The sequence below is a fragment of the Vulpes vulpes genome, chromosome 11 (assembly GCF_048418805.1).
Source record: "Vulpes vulpes isolate BD-2025 chromosome 11, VulVul3, whole genome shotgun sequence".
Lineage (NCBI taxonomy): Eukaryota > Metazoa > Chordata > Mammalia > Carnivora > Canidae > Vulpes > Vulpes vulpes.
Genome location: NC_132790.1, coordinates 58,295,903 through 58,313,342, shown reverse-complemented (window position 1 = coordinate 58,313,342; position 17,440 = coordinate 58,295,903). Strand labels below are relative to the sequence as shown.

General features: G+C 42.5%; 1 protein-coding gene across 3 annotated transcripts in view; it reads right to left on the bottom strand.

The window, feature by feature from the left end:
• Positions 1-17,440, bottom strand: part of ITGA9 (integrin subunit alpha 9) — a 344,722-nt gene that overhangs the window by 51,073 nt on the left and 276,209 nt on the right. For 2 of the 3 annotated variants that reach the window (XM_072726452.1, XM_072726451.1), the window contains exons 22-23: positions 17,206-17,314; positions 11,749-11,856 (exon numbers count right to left, since the gene is read on the bottom strand). In XM_072726452.1, coding sequence (XP_072582553.1) covers positions 11,749-11,856; positions 17,206-17,314 — 217 coding nt within the window. Of the gene's footprint in view, positions 1-3,411; positions 3,563-11,748; positions 11,857-17,205; positions 17,315-17,440 lie in introns of those variants that run through there. The other variant, XM_072726453.1, reaches the window with a different exon arrangement.

Genomic DNA, 17,440 nt, shown 5'->3' with positions numbered 1-17,440 from the left:
AAAGAAACATGTGTTCACTATGGAGGAGAGTAATGGACACTGAAAAAAGAAGCAAGTTGTTCAATTCTGGGTTATTCGCTAGGGTGTTTTAAAGTGCCAGACCTGGCTTGTATACAAATTAAGTTCTGACCTCCTGCAAGCTTGCCGTGGGAGAGACTTCTTGTTGCAATCACCCTCCAAGCATAATTAAGTCATGAGATCCAGGGCTCCTCTCCTGCAAAGTGTGCCTTAACCACCAGCCAGCTTTAAAAGCCAGGGTTACTGTCAACTGCTGTTTCCAGCGAATAAGTGATTCCCTTTGTGGCAGAAAGCTCCCCCACGATGAGTCCTAATGAGCACACACACACAGAGGCTCCTGGATGTCCAGTCTGGACACTGCACAGGGCAGCATGGGAACTGGGATTTCACAGGAGAGAACCCAAGCAGGGCTAGGAGCAAGAAGAGAAAATTCTCAGGAAACAGAGACATGCCAAGGCCTTCACGCAAAAAGATCACTGGACAACCTCCCGTGACAGCATGGATCCCCCACCCTGAATGCAGGTCTCAGCCAGACCTGCCCTGACTACTCTTGGAAACTACAAACTTTCCCATCCTCACTCCCTTGTCTCCTTTGTTTTTCCTCATGGCACTTGCCATCATGTAACACGCTATTCTATTTTACTTCTTACTTGTCTCTACCACAATGTAAGCTACATGAGGGCTGGAAATTATTATATTTTGTCTGCTTTTTTTCCCCCTGCAGCAAAAGCCAGTGTGTGGCATATGGTGGGTACAAGGCATTTGCTGAATGAATGGATGAACATGTGGATAAAAGATTCCCCACGACAGTCTTGCAAAGATTGTCATCACTATTTTATAGATGAGAAAAAGGAAGCTTGGAGTGATTTAAGTAATATGCGTTGGGCCAGGGCTTCTTAATATTAATATTAATATTAATATTAATATTAATATTAATATGCAAATGCATCACTGGGGATTTTGTTAAAATGCAGATTCTGATTCAGCAGGTCTGGGTAGAGCCTGAGATTCCATGTTTCTACAATTCTAACTTCCAGGTGATGCTAATGATGCTAGACAGCTCATGTCTGGACAAAAGATGTGGTGAGGCCTTGCAAGTGGCAGCCCACTGGTTAAGAGTGAACACTATCTTTTTTTTAATTTTTAATTTTTATTTTTTTAAAGATTTTATTTATTTACTCATGAGAGACACAGAGAGAGGCAGAGACAGGCAGAGGGAGAAGCAGGCTCCTCCCAGGGACCCCGATGTGGGACTTGATCCTGGGACTCTGGGATCACGCTCTGAACCAAAGGCAGATACTCAACCGCTGAGCCACCCACGCATCCTGAGTGAACACTATCTTAGCCACTTACCAACTCTGTGACCTTGGTACATTTCCCTGCCTCTACTTCCTTGCCAAATTCTCATGAAAATTAAATGAATTTGTTCAGGTAAAGTACTTGGTATAGTGCCTCATCTATAACAAGTGCTTAATAAAAATGTATTATTATTATTACTACTTTTTTTTTTGCTTGAATCTCACAGCTTCCTCTCAGAATCCTAGTGGAATATTATTTTTCTATTTCACCAAAATAGAAAAAGCTTGCATTTATGCTAATAATGACATCAACATCTACTATTAAAAAGTTAGAAATTTCTGCTAGATACATAGTTCTGTGAGAATTTTGAGATAAATTCCTGAAAGTGGAATTGTTGGTATTCATATATTAAATTCTGATGGTTACTGTCAAATTGCCTTTTACACCAACTGTATTTAAGAGTGCTCAATTCTCCTCATCTTAACCAACAATGGATATTAACAATCTTTGGGATTTTGCCAGTTTAATGGTGGGGACCTCATTTTCATTTGAGTGTACATTGCTCTGATTACCAGTGAGGCTAATGTTTTCATTTTTTATGTTTATTTGCCATTAAAATTTTTGTGAATTGCCTGTTCATATCCCTTCACCCATTTTTATAATTTTTGGCCTTTTCTTTATTGCTTGAAGATGACATTTACATATTTGTCTGTTAACTATGTTGCAAATATGTTTCCCCAAATATCTTTGTTGGTGATGCTTTATGATTACACAAAATTTTAACATTCTTTAAATCTGTCAATCTTTTCTTTAAGTGTTCTAGATTTTTATGACTTCCTTAGGAAGAAGAGATTTCCCATCCAAAGATTATGAAAATATTCAGTACTTTCCACTAATACTTCTTTTTTTATATATAACTTTGTACTATACCTATTTTTTTTTTCCAGTGAGGTAGAGGTTTTCTGTAATTCTTTCCAAATGAAGAGCCGATTGTCTTCATTTCATTTTTTTGTACGGGAGTCTGTACACACTGTTTGGGGCAATTCTTTCATAGATATTTTTTCCTGCCTCTTTCCCTCTATCTTATCCTTCTGGAACTCCAATTATGTCTATTTTTATGTGTATCCTTTATGATGTCTCAGAGGTCTCTGAGGCTTTGCTCATTTTTATTATTTTTTTTTTCCTTTCTGTTCTTCAGATTGGATAGTATCCACTGACTTATCTTCAAGTTTGCTGATTCTTTATCAGTTCAAACCTGTTCTGGAGCCCTTCTAATGAATTTTTCATTTCAGGTATTTTACTTTCAACTCCAGAATTTCTACTTGGCTCTTTTTATAATTTCCATCTTTTATTGATATTCTCTGTCTGATGAGTCATTATTATCATACTTTCCTTTAATTCTTTAAACATGGTTTCCTTTAGTTCTCCAAATATATTTATAAAAGTTGCTTTGAAGTTCTTGCTTACTAAATGCAACATCTGGGTTCCTCAGAGGTAGCTTCAGTTGATTCCTTTTCTCCCCTTTGGACACTGTTTACCCTGTTCCTATTTCTTTCCATGTTTCATAAAAATTTTTAAAACTGAACATTTTAGATAAATACTGTGGCAACTCTGCATTCTTACCCCTGATTTGGGAAGTTGTAGCTGTTACTTTTTTTTGTTCTGCTTATTTGTGTCATGCCTTGTTTGGACTTTCCTGTGGAGTCTGTTTCTCCTACAAAATGTAATTTTTGATGTCTGCTCAGTATGTTTTTTACACTTGTTTTATTTTTAAGCCTGGTTTCCTAGGGGTTGTCCTGGATCAACATAGCTTAGTGATCAACCAACGATGGGCCAGAGGTTGGTCCAGTAAGGCTTCCACCCTTAGCCAATGGGCCAGTGTGTGTCTTGGACAATGCATTCAAGGTCAGGCAGTTTATGTGTACCCCAACTTTTACTTTCAGCATTCACAAGACCTCACATTCAATCAGTTGGTTATCTCAGATTTTCTAGGGGGCAACAACATTGTTTGCCATAGGGATACTTCTGTTTCTTTCTTTACAATAAAGGTTATTTATTTCTTTTTATCATTAAGACCTCTTACACTACTAAACCAAAGATAAAAAAGCAGGAACTCATGTCTTGCTCCTCACTTAGGTGGGATAGCTTTTAACATCTCAGTATTCAGTTTCTATATTATAGGTTTTATAGGTTTCTATAGAGGGCTTTTGTCAAGGTGAAGAAGTTTTCTTCCATATCTTCTTTCCTGGGAATTTTAAAAAAATACCATAGGTGTATGTTAAGTTTCATTTTTGTCTTTTTGGAAGTCCTCATCATGATAATCATCTGGTTATTTCATTCTTAATTCTATTAATATTAACAGAGTGAATACCATTAATGTCTTCATAAAGAATCAACATAGCATTCCTGGATTATATTGTACTTTACTCAGTATATATTCTTCTTCTAACAGGAATTAATTTGCAAACATTTATTTAGAATTTGCATATTTGTTTTCAGGTGAGTTGGTCTGCAGTTTCCTGCTCTAAGTGCCCACTCTTCATTTCTAGTTATTGACCCAGAATATGTTAGTCTACTAGGATGAGTTTTTCATCTTTTTCTAGTCTCTAAAAGAGCTCATATAACTTAGAAATTATTCATTCCTTGACAACTCGGAAGTACTTGCCTATATAGCTACCAGGGCTGGTGCTTTTTAAAGGTATAGATCTTTGGCTACTTCTATATTTTTTTCTAAAGTAATTGGTATATTTAGACTTTTCACTTCATTCATTTCTTTGAGTTTTTTTAATGGGAATAAAATTGTGAAGTAATATAAGTTAAAAATCTTTTCCACATGAGTATAGTTCTTCTATCATTTCTAGTGTTTTCTGGCATCATGACTCTTTTTCATTTCTTGATCAAGTTTGGTATAGGTTTGTCTATTGTGTTGGACAACCTCCCCCCCCCCCCCCCCCCCCAGTTTTTGGTTTTCTTGATGTGGAATACTTTTGTTATTGTTCTTTTATTTTCCTATATCATGACTTCCACTTTAACAATATCTTCACTTTACTTTGTTAGAGTCAAATTAATTGTCTCTTTTCTAGAATTTATTTGTCAGTTTAGTTCACTTTTTTTTTCAGTCTTTCCTGTTTTCTATGTATATGTAGTGATATTTTCCTCTGTGTGGGTTTTGTCTGCATCCCATTGGTTCTGGTATGAACAAGTTTCACTGTCCTTTATTTGTAATTTGGTCATCATTTTCTCTTTGATTTCTTCTTTGTCTAAAAGCAGACTGTGTCTTTAGTAATTTTGAAATGCTTTTTTTGGTCATGTTTACTGATTCTTTTGTTTCAATTTTATTTTGCTTGCCATTAGTATTGTTATACTTGCTATCTTTTTGTTAGCGTTTGCCTTTTCTTGGGATACCTTATGGGTCATTTTTAAAGGTGTGTCTCTTATAAGTAACTTATGTTTGTACTTAAAAAAATTCAATATGACAGTCTGTCATTAACTAGGGCACTTATTTCATTCATAGCTATTTTGATTATTGATGTGTTTAGATTTATTCTTGCCATCTTATTATATATAAATGTGTGTGTGTTTATTTATTTTCTTCATGAGTTCTTATAAAATTCTTCTTTAGTGGTTTGGATGTCCTATGTTGTTTTATTCTTCTAAGAAGCCATTAAAATTTTTATGTATTTAAAAATTTTATCAAAGTGTTGGGCTAATTGGTACAGAAACTCTTCCCCAAAGAAGACAAGACTCCTCACTTGCTTTCACTTCCATTTTTCCTGCCTGCTAATTCTTATATTGTGATCATTTGGATCTCCATTCCAGATTTTTATAAAATAATGAAATGATACGTTTAACCGGCTTTTTTTTGGGAGGGGTCCTTTTGTGCTATGTTATTGGGAAACCCCTCAATTCAAGTTTCCAACCCACTGCTTCACTCTTTTCTATCTATTCTACTATATAGATTATATACTGAGGTTTCTGTTTGAGTGATCAAAATTTTAAATTTATGAAACTCTAGCTTATTCTATTCCATGGAAACTACTTTTGCATCTCTCTGGAGACACTAATCTTGTTCATTCTAAAATCTTCTGTCGGCTTCATTATTACACTCTCTGGTATTACTTTTTTTTTTTTTTTTGGTATTACTATTTTTGATAGCAGTTGCCTCACTGTCCTGGGGTTGGTTCTCCTCATTTAATGCGTGATTTTTAGTGGTCTGCTCATCATCTGTCTGTTTTATTGACTAAGTCTGTCTCCGGTGAGTGGGGAGTGGGCAGTGCTCCGGAGAGAGGTATGACATAGAATACAGTATGAAACATAGGAGCTTTGGAGCCAGACAGACATAATTATATACCCCACTCTATTGCTTACCAGCTGTGTGATGCTGGGCAAGTCTTTGAGACTTGGTTCCTCAAAGTGGGATAATGACCTTCGCTTGAAAAGGCTGTGTGGATTTAATCTGACAGCACATGAATACAGCCCATTAAAGCCTCAGGACTGCAGTAAGTGCTATTTGTTTTTTGTTAGTCATTTAGTAGAAATTTCTTCATTCTTTAGTTTTTGATTAAAGGTGATCAATTTAATTGTCACAATACCACTCTCATTAAAAAGCTTCCCCAAATCATCCCAGGGGAAAGTAATTCAGCCCCCCACTTCTAGGTTTAAGCTTCTGTGTGGTTCCTGATATATCAGGTACATCTTTCCTTTACAGGGATATAGACTCATCACAAATTAAGTGAAGTTCCCATATCAACTGACTCACTTCGGCAGAAATTAGATCATGGGCAGACCTGTCTGGTGTGCCTGCATGGACAGGGTGGGAGGGGCGTTTATCATTTACTAAGATACATTCTAATGGACAGTGGTATTAATATCATACTGATATTAGGGTGCCCTATGACAAAGTTATTGATGTGTCTCCCAAGAAAATCATCCCTCATTCCCAAACTTTTTTACCTCCTGGAAATTAGGTCAGTTTTAAGGATTGCTGCCTGAAAGCAAGGACAGAGCTGGTCAGAGAGGTAAGCTTTTTCAGGTGGTTTTGAAGGAAGAACAAAGAATGGGATGGCATTTATTTAATGTCTCTAGATTAATTCTAGAGTTCTTCAAAAGATCTGAACTTGTACCTTGAATATAGTTCCAGCCCTTTACTCTATGTAAGCTGTCATTTAGGACTTTCTTCCTTCTTATATATTTACAAGAGCCAAGCTCCAAAGCCTCCTCTTCCAGCATCAGAAAGCTGCTAATATACAGGTTTTCAGTGTTAACAAGTAAAGCTTGAGTCCTGAGACAAACCTCCCATCCTTGCCCTTGAACTTCATACATTAGGAGTAAAATTTAACTTTGTAGGGGACCACTACCCGAGTTCAAATGGTTTCCCCTTCATGAGCTATAAAACTTGTGACATATGTGCTAACTTGGCTTCTCTGAGGCCTGTGCCCAAGGCTCTGCTAAAAGGCTCATCTGTGCAGAGAGACTACCACAAAGTGAAGCCATTACATTTTCCAGGCCAATTCCCATCAAGCTGTATGAGAGGTTATATCCTCACTTCAAACAGGAACCTTCTCCAAGGAGCAAAGGCTTGCATGGGCTGCCTGGCCTACAGAAGCCACTGTTCTCTGCAGCAGCCCAGGGTCATTTGTTGGCAACATCCATGTGTGGTCAGATGGCCTCTGGTAGCAGAGGGCTTGGCCTTCCCCATTCCTCAGTCAGGAGAAATGAAGGAACCAATTCACAAGCACACAGAAATGATGCACCCCAGAAGGATTAACTGTCACACAGAAATGACTGTGGTATAGTACTTCTTATCACACTGCCTAGATATCTACCTGCAGTACATTCTGGAAAAGTGTAGGGAACAGTTACCTTTGTCTATCTGTATAAGGGCTAGGCACAGAGCATAGAGGACCAGATACTGCCTCCACTGAACACTTACAACTACTGACCTTTCCCTCTGTCTGGAATGTTCTTTCCTTCACATGTTCTCCTGGTGAACTATTACACATCCTCTAAGCCCTGACTGAGAGTCTGCATTTCCTGCACCTTTCCTAGGGTGGGATTTGCACCTTTGGACCATCCCTGGATCTGGGCATGCCTCCACTACCGAGTTTGCACCATGGTATTGCAATGACATTTTCTAGGTCGCTCTCCTACAAGCCCAACTTTCTGGGAATGCTGTGTGACTTATTCCTCGTATTGGAGCCTGGAACATACAGGTGCTTTTTCTGCCAGTGTTTGCAGAAGAAACCCAGAATGATTTATTATTTTCAATGATTTTATCTTAGATGGACTAGAGAAGTCCCTCTTGCTCATACTCTTTCCTTCACGGTTGTTCCATCTAGGCTTCCATAGGCACTGTGGCTTGCTCACACTTTTGCTGTGCAGTGGGAAGTCAGCATGTCCCCACAGGATGCTGTACAGCCCTGAGGGGTGGGAGGGGATAGCAATTAAGCCTTTCCTCAGACCACCACTATAGTTCTGTTTCTATATAGAACACAAGCAAGGTGGAGGGGCTGAGGACATTTGCTATAAGGAAAGATCATGAACCACGGCTGGGAGTATGAAGTAGATATGCTTCCTCTGACTTGCTGGAAAATCTCTCCCAGGTGGGCAAAGACACTCTCCACTCACCGGCAACTGGACCTTAAGAAACCCTTGGGGAAAAACAAGTCTTTGGTGAAACCTAGAGGCAACTCTGTCCTACCCAGGGATCACAGCTACAGCCCCAGAGGCATCTGAATGAATTCTGAACCATCAGTTGGAAAACTGTGTCACAGGTCAGGGCTATAGGTGGGATGAAGGCCCAGGGCCCCTGAGGACAGCATGCCCACCCTTAGCATTCTATACGGATGACGACCACAAGTAGAACAGATATTAAGGGCACTATGGGGGGGGGGGGTAATATATATATAGAGAAAGAGGGATAGAGAGAGAGAGAGAGAGAGAGAGAGAGAGAGAGAGAGAACAATCAGAGGTGCCCACAGGATGTGGGGAGGGATGTCAACGTCTGTTATCTGCACCCAGGCTTCAGTTGGCTTAACAGGCAAGCTAGTGGTTGGCTGCCCAGTAGCTGTCCAAGACTGAGGAATGGTGGTGCTGAGGTTGGGGTGGGGAGGGAATGTCACCAGGCCGTGGGGTCATCTCCTGGTGCAGTACAGGCAACGAGGGCTGGTTTCTCCCAGAAGGAGTAAGTCCCACTTGCACCAAGCCACCCATACCTCCCGAATGAAAGCCCTGCTCCACCCAAAGTCCCAGAAGGCCTAAGTGCAGAGCCAGGAGCATTAGGAGCCACACCTGCCTCAGTGAGTATTCTTAGGCTCTGCTGAGGAAGGGAGGGGCTGAGGCTGGGGCTGAGCTGCTGGATGCCCAAGCTCTCAGCCTTGTGGCTTTAAGGTGGAAGGTGTGCTGCCTACCGGCCTCTGAGACAAGTACCTGGGGCTCTTGCCTCATCACTGCATCACACCATGCATGGCTTTACATTTCCATGGTCACCGTAATCCAGTCTCGATTGTTCCTAAGAACACAATGCTTCACGACTTGCTTCATGAGATTTGCCAGTGAGCTGAATTTTCCATATCGTGAAAATGCTGTAAGCCTCTGAGCATGGGCTGGTGTATCCAACTGAAGGCTTGGCCAGTTTTGAGAATTCTGTTACAGACTTTGTGAAAATTCTAAATACAGTCTTGAAAGTCCAAAGGGTTTGCGTCTGAAAACTCAAACAATGGAATGAAGCCAGCCAATATCACTTGGGCTTGTGAGGGTCCCACTCAGACTAGCAGTCATGCCGTTCTGGAAATCTTCAGGAAAACCACTGCTAATGCCTCCCAAGCAAACCAGCTGTTTATAAATGTGTTCCAGAGTCCGTTCCAGTGGCTCTTCCTTGGTCTGATGATTAGTGCAGAGAAAGGGGGCAGAGCTGGTTCTCAGATACCCTCAGAATCCAAGTGAGTTAAATTTCCTATTTTGGTTAATAAATAATTTTGTCTGTGTAGAAAAAAATTCTCTGTACAACACTAAAGATGTTTTTTTGAGCAACTCTCAGGGCATGCTCAAGAGGAAAGCACTCCTGGCCGCTGGGGAGTAGGTGGAGAGGTTGGTATGATTAATAATATTTAGGAGGGTAGGCGAGAGCACATGTAGCCTTATGCTTAGCTCTAATCATGGTAGCTGGTACAGGACACTGGGCTTATCTTCTTCAGCAAAGCTCATCGACATGGGCACTTCACGAAGCACAAGTGAAATATGGTGAGGGATGGAAGTGACTGAGCAGGCAACCTGGGAGGGGTAAGCTGCTCTACATTCGACATTTCACATGGTCCAGGCTTTCAGGCCATGTGACCCAAGAGGACAGCAATGCCACACCCTGCTATCACCATCACATGATGGTGCCTCCCATGGGCAGTATCCTCTTCAGCTGTAGGCTCAGATGTGTGACATGACCTGGGCCTTGCTGCCCCAATTTCTAAGCTATCAGTGGAGAGACTGTCCCTTTGTCTGGCTAGCTGTCCCTCACATGCCCATATAAAGAGCAATGATTCCATAATTCTCTCAAAGTGCCTGCAGGTGCTCCTCTTGTGTCCTAACTCCCCAGAGCTTCCTGTACCAGTCCTCCCCAGGAGGGGTCACCCTCAAGCCCAGCCACTTGAGACTATGAAGCACTCTGAGGCACCTCTTAAGGGTCTGAAACTTTTCCTGAATTCATGCAGACAGAGTAAACAGGTCCGTCTTATACTGTAGAGTCTTTTTTCAGCCCACACATATTTCCTGAGCATATGCTACATGCCAAGCATTGTATTAAGAGCCTGGAGATACAGCAGTAAGCAGAGAGAAACCCCTGTCCTTAAGCTGTAGGAGGCCAGGAGGAGGGAGAGAAGCTGGTCAAATATGAAAATACATGCAATGTCAGCTTGTGACGAGGGAGAGGGTGAAATATGAGCAGGAAAGAGGCACAAGGAGTGCTGGGACTGAGGCTGAGTAGAGAGGGTGTCCCTGGGAAGCTGATATTTGAGCACGCTGGTGAAGGAGGTGAGTGAGGAAGTCATCATGTGGCTCTCTGGGGGAAGGGTGTCTGCATAGAGGGAAAATTGAGTCCAAGTTCTGGAGGTGGGAGAGTGTCTGCTGTGCTCTGGGACCAGCAAGGGATGGTGTGGTGGGTGTAGAGAGAGTGGTGAAGGAGGAAGAAATGTGGTCAGGGAGTGTCAGGAGAGAAACTGTGGGGCCAGCTTGGGTGCCGGGAGAATTCAGGGAGTAGGTAAGCCACTGGAGGGGTCTGAACTGTGGAATGACATGATCTGACTTGCATTTTGGAAGGCTTGCTCTGCTGCTAGACTGGGAACAGATTGCAGGGGGGCCAGGATAGAAGCAGGGACACTAGCGAGGGGCTCCTGCAATAAATAACTGCTGGTAGGTGATGGTGCCTGGAAGTGGGGTGCTGGCAGGGGAGGTGGAAAAAGTGGCAGCATTCTGAGTTGTTGTGAAGGTGGAGACATTAGGCCTGCTGGTGGATCAGATCTACGAGATGTGGCAAGAGAGGCAGGCATCAAAGATGATCCAAGGTCTTTGACCTGAGTAATTGAAAAGACTGAGTAGGCATTTGCTAAGACGGGGAAGGAGGTGGGAGAAGCAGGTTTGGAGGGGTACTACGGAGAGTTCAGTTTAGGATAAGATGGAGATTTTCAGGCACCTAGGTAGAGATGTCCTAAAGGTAGTTGACTTTCAAAGTCTGGATTTCATGGGAGAGGTTTGGGCTGGAGAGAAACATCTGTGTCATCAGTACATACTGAATATAAAGCCACGAGTCTGGGTGAGGTCTCTGAGATTTAGTACAGATAAAAGGGGGACCCTGAGCCCTATAGATGTTGGTTAGATGAGGAGAAAAGCTAGTGAGAAAGAAGGAACCAAGGGAATGTGATGTCCTAGAAGCCAAGAATGTCTCAAGGAGGTGGGCAGGAATGATCACATACTTGTTGTCAAGCTTCCTCTTGAGACAAAATCTACAGTTGACTTAGGACCAAGGATAATTACATATTCCATATATAAACTTGAATTTCAATGTACTCTTCTATTTTATGAATTAATCCTTCATGTTCCAGGCCTCAGTGACCCTTTGAAACTCTTCATATATACTGTGGATCTTCCCCTCAGAAAAATGCAATCAGATACACCTAAATTTTCCAAGAGTTTCCAGTGCCAGAAAAGTCTATCCCAGAAGTCATGTTCATAACCAAACCTGCCCCATACCCAAATAGGTCTTCTCATGACATTAACCAAACCATCTCAAAGCAGAAATTCAGGTGTTGGGGACCTCTTGGCTTCTCTAGGTATGTCTCCAAAGGTTAGAATAAGTTAAACTTTTTGGGCCCTCGGAGTAGTATACAAAAGATGAATGGGTTGGCTCAAGTCTGAAAGCAACAGTGACAACAAACAAGAACTCACCAGCATCTCCTGAACATGAAACATCTCTGCACCTCCAGATGATAATCGATTAGGAAAAGTGATGCTCACAGACGACCCAGGAAGGGTGCTTGGCCCAGTGTTATAGACCTGTGGGTGTGAGACAGCAATTTTTAATAGAAATACAGACTTTCATTTCATTTCATGACATGCAGTAGATACTCCCACAGAGACTATAGGGTTTAGGATCCAGAGGTCATGACTTCAAGTGTATCAAAATATTGAATAATAACAGATTTTAATGCAACAGAAATCCTTCCAATATGCATTTAAAACCCTCAAACTTTCAAATTACCTTACTTCCTTTTAGCATGTTCTTGTCTTCTCCCTGCTAAAAACTGTATTTCCTTTTACATACCGAGGAGTTGCTTAGAGACTATTATACTAGAGAATATAGACATAATCTGGTCCAGTGGTTCTCAAACTTTAGCATACATCAGAATAATCAGATGGGCTTATTAAAACATACACTAGGGGAGGGCCATGCCTGGAGTTTCTAAAGTAGATCTTGGTGGTGGGGGGGGGGCGGGGGGAGCGTGGTGAGGGGACTTAAGGATATGCATTTCTAGTAAAAAATCCTAGGAGATGCTGATGCTACTGGCCCAGGAACTGTGCTTCTGTGCTTGGAGAATCACTAATTGGGTCCAAGCCCTGTCTTTTACAGTTTGAGGTACCTGAGAAGACAAAGTAGATTGTCCCCAAACCAAATGGTGTAACTGACAGAAAGGGCTGTTCTTACTACACCATCCAGCTAATCAGGTTTCTCTGTAACTTGCAGCTCTTCCCTTGCTAATACTGAGCACCTCTTTTCTACCCCAGTGTTTGGTCCTGTAAAACTTGATCTCCTCATCCTCCCAACAGTCCTCCCTGTTTTCTGTCTCCAGTAACCCATCATCTCCTGAGAAATGAGAGGAAAGATGGTGGCCACCAAGAGACAGATAAGGGAAAGGAGGTGGAGCAAAGACTGGGCAGGAGACTTAAGGAAGAAATGGAATACAAAGGAGAATAAAAAATATGAGTAGATGTGTTGAGGCAAAGAATAGACTGATGGTTGCTGGGGGCTGGAGTCGGGGGAATATGGCTGACAGAAAAATGGCTGCCAAAGATGCCCATGTGTCCCAATCCACAGACCCTGTGAATATGCTACATGGCACGGGGGAATGAAGGTCACTAATCAGTAGCCCTTAAAATGAGATTACCCTGGACTATTCAGGTGGGTGCAATGTAATCACAAGGGTCCTTGTACGGTGAAGAGGAAGACCATCAGAATCATAGAGGTTGACTGTGAGAAAGACGTAGCTGGCTACTCTTGGCTTTGAAGATGAAGGGGCTCAAGAGCGCAGCGGCTTGGAGAAGATGCTGGAAAGGTAAAACAGATTCTCCTCTAGCAGTTCCACAAAGGAACACAGCCCCACTGATACTCTGATGTTAGCCCAGTGAGACCCATGTTGGACTTCTGACCTCTAGAACTACACAGTGATACATTTCTATTGTTTTCAGCCATGGAGTTTGTGGTAACTTCTTACAGCAGCAAGAGGAAACTAATGTAGGGAGGGTATGGAGTTCCTTTTTTGGGGGTAAGGAAAATGTTCTAAAATTAGATTATGGTGATGGTTGCACAATTTTTAAAAAGATTTTATTTATTTATTCGTGAGACACACAGTGAGAGAGGCAGAGACATAGACAGAGGGAGAAGCAGACTCCTCACAGGGAGCTCAATGAGGGACTCAATCCCCTGACTGGGATCACGCCCTGAGCTGAAGGCAGATGCTCAGCTGCTGAGCCACCCAGGAGTCCCAATGGTTGCACAATTCTATAAACACACTAAAAGTCATTGAACTGTACACTTTTTTTAAAGATTGTATTAATTTATTCATGAGAGACACAGAGAGAGAGAGGCAGAGACATAGGCAGAGGGAGAAGCAGGCTCCATGAAGGGAGCCCGACATAGGACTCGATCCCGGGTCTCACGCCCTGGGTCAAAGGCAGGCACTAAACCACTGAGCCAACTAGGCTGCCCCCGAACTGTACACTTTAAATGGGTGAGCATCACGGTATGTAAATGAGATTCCAATAAAGATGCTATTGCTTTTTTAAAAATATGGGTAGAAGCAAGCGAGAGAAGAAGCTGGATGCTGCTCTGTGGTCTGAGGACTAGAGAGAGAAATTGGGCATTTGTGGCATCTCTGAAGTTAAGGTTGCTAAGGGCAGAGCCAAGAGGTGAACAGAACTCTATCTAGCCAGGTCTTCACACGTGACAGAATGTACAAGGATCTAGGCTCCAGCCAGCTCTTCCCTAGAAAAGCGTGTGTTCATGTTTTGCAATAGCTGGATTCTGCTTCAAAGCACAAAAACACGATTGAGTAGATGAGCAGTCCTTGCCAACCCTTGATTCGAAAAGAACAGAATTCACCAAAGACAACAACCGTAAGACACTAGAAAAGGAAGGAATATCTAACCGCAAGTGAAATAACTAATTTGAAGTGAAACCCGAGAGCCCAGAATTGCAAAGAAAACTACTGACATGTCTGGGAAATCCCAGTGAAAGCAGGAGGTGGGGGAGGAAAGAAGAGAGTGGGTTTGCTTTGCATGCTTTCACTTACTACAGCCAGACTGGTGAGAGGGCCTGTGTCACCATATTTATTTATTCTTAACACATGTCTTAACATTTGATTCTTTGCAAATGTTCTTGTGCAGAAGCTGCATTAGTTTTCATGGTTATTTTTCAGGTGAGAAAAATGATTGACTCTTGATGAATACAGAAAAAACCTATCAATGGTCAACACATTATCGTGTTTCTGTTCAGAAAACTTTGGTGGGATGTAGAAACAAGGCCCAAGACTAGGATTTCTGCCTTTCTCCCATCTGCATCTGTGGTGAAGTCTTTAAACAATCACATAGCTTGTTGAATAATAGCCTTTAAAAGACAGAAAAATCACTCTATGTGCAAAGTCCTGTGCTCTTCTTCAGTCAAGGACATATAGATCTACATTCCTGATCCCACCCTCCCCCACTAGCTCTAGTCTTAATCATTATGGCCATCAACCTGGTCCAGGGCCTTCCTGCATGACAGTCATAATAATGACAATTCTATCAGAAAATGAATCATCAGAGCTTTCCCAAGGAAACTGTCAGCTTTGCTGACACAAGAGGATCTCCTTCCAGTCAATGACACACACTATCCATCTTTCGGACCCAGCGGACTCTCTTAATCCTGAATGGAATGCTGTGTACTTCCTCAGGCAAACTGATAATCAAGAGGTTTATCTAGGGGCATGCCCATCACTCATTACCGGCCCCATTCTCTAGCCTGTACCCTAGGTCAGGTCAGATGTGAAGAAAGCTCTTTGCCTGAATACTAAACGTTAAGCTCCCTGTAAAAATGCCTTCTGAGAAACAGGACTTAACCACATACTCTCAAGATCAATTTCTTTCTCTTTCCCTCTTTCCCTCCCTCCCTTCCTTCCTTCCTTCCTTCCTTCCTTCCTTCCTTCCTTCCTCTTCTTTCTCTCTCCCTCTTGCTTCCTTTTCTTTGTCTGACTGTCTTTTCCTCCCTCCTTTTCTTTCTTTCCCTCCCTCTCTCCCTCCTTCCTTCCTGGAGGGTGATAAGAACATTTTTGGATCTCTGGCATAACTCCAACTATTTCTTGTCTTTTCCTTTAACACCTACACCCTCTTCATTACATGGTATGTGTCATTTGAGCCCTTCTGAATCATTTTCTGGATTGTATCTTTTGTTATAAGACACCTCAAAAATTCTAAGAGTGGGTGAGTAATTAAAATTAAAGTGATTTCAGTAATATGCAATCACTCCATCTGGTCTTTATCTGTTTTCTAATTGCAAAAAGCAATGGGGAAAAATAAACTACTTCTGAGCAGCAGTTCAGAAATACAGACGTCCTACGCACAGCAATCACTGTGACATCTCAAAAGCAGGTCTAACCGCACCTTCCCCTTTTCCCTGGAAACTGAGCATGGGGTGTGACAGTAGGAGCTTAGCTGGCCAGGAGGCTCCTCCTCTCTAAGCTGGGGACATGTGTTCTCCATCATGGTTTCAGAGGCCTCCTGCCTGGGAGAACACTTCAGAGAGGGGGAGACCATTGTTTGAGAGCCCACAAATATTTTGCTGCCTCCTTCTCTGGACCCACACCCCATAATTATTTCTCATCCCCTCAGTCCACCTAGGAGTGGCCACGGGGAAAGAAAATAGTAATTATTGGCCACAGCAGTCAATGCCAGACCAGGAAACCATCTTTTCCATGGGGAGAAATGGGGAAGAGGTGGGGGACAGCTCTGAGAGCTGGAATGCAGAGATGCTGGATGTAGTTTATAGTGCACCATGGGTTAGCCAGGCCCATCTCCTTCACTTCCTCAACAGCTCCTGGCAGGGTGCTTGACCATAGGTTGTCCAGTAGGAGCCTCACTAGTTTTTGTCAACTGAGTACAACAGACTGGATGAGGCTAAGCTTATTCTAGCTTAACATGCAAAGATGTTTGTGTCAAACAGTGCTGGCCTGAGAATTTATACTTCACAGCAGGGGTCAGCAAACTATGGCCTGCCACCTGTTTTTTGCATGGTCTGCAAGCTAAGAATGGTTTCACATTTTTAAATAGTTTGGAATATATATATATATATATATATATATATATATATATATATGAGTAATATTTCATGACATGTGAAGAGAATATAATATCCCAAATTCAGTGCCATAACTTCAATTTTGCTTATGTATTGCCTATGGCTGCTTTGGCACTACAGTAGCATAGTTGAATGGATGCTACAGACACTGTATAGCCTGCAAAGCCTAAAATACTTACCTGCTGGCCCTGTACAGAAAATGTTTGCCCACCCTGGCCTGGAGAAGGAGGAGTGTTTTTCCGGATGTCCACAGTCCACACTGAGCGGACCTGCTGAAAATGATGCTTATGTGACTGGGGAGAGCCAGCCATGGCTCTGTGAAGGAGCAGCATGCTTCTCACACTGCTTTGCTACTGTAAGCCTGCACTTCTGAATGGCTGTTCCGCTGTGGGAGGAGTGGGCTCCAGGCGGAGTCAGCACAGAGAACCCCAGGAAGAAGGGGATATGGCAAATGCATGAGGCTGCCCTGCTCATAATGTGAATAATGATGGAGAACTGAAAGGCGCCTTTGGGGCCATTTGCGTTGGGATGCTGGCCAGAGGCCTTCTTGGGATGTTTATCATGCAGTTCTCCTTCTAAGTATTGAAAAGCAGAGGGGTCTACACAGCAGAGTACCAGACAGGGAAGGGATTAATTCTGTGTGGTTACAGAAAATATATACAAGCACATGTACTACACTCCAGCCAATCAGGCTGGGACAAGTTTTTCCCAGGAAGAACCTGGCTCTTCGGCTGCCTTTAGTAGAAGACCCACCCCTGTGGGCCCTTCTGTTGGCCCCCAGTGACAGGAGTCAGTACCTGAAGGGTAATGTTGAGCGGCTGGAAATGACATTCCAGGTCCTCCAGCTGAATGAAGTTGGATGCCTCCACAGACTCGCCATACACAAAGGAGGTTGGAGACATGATTCTGAAAGAGGAAAGCGTTTCATCCATCATCCTAAACCTCGGTCAAGCAACCCATGGTCACGGCTGTCCTGAAAACCCAAACATCTGTCTCTAATCCAGAACCTTGCCCCTCCAGTGTCTTCACCAA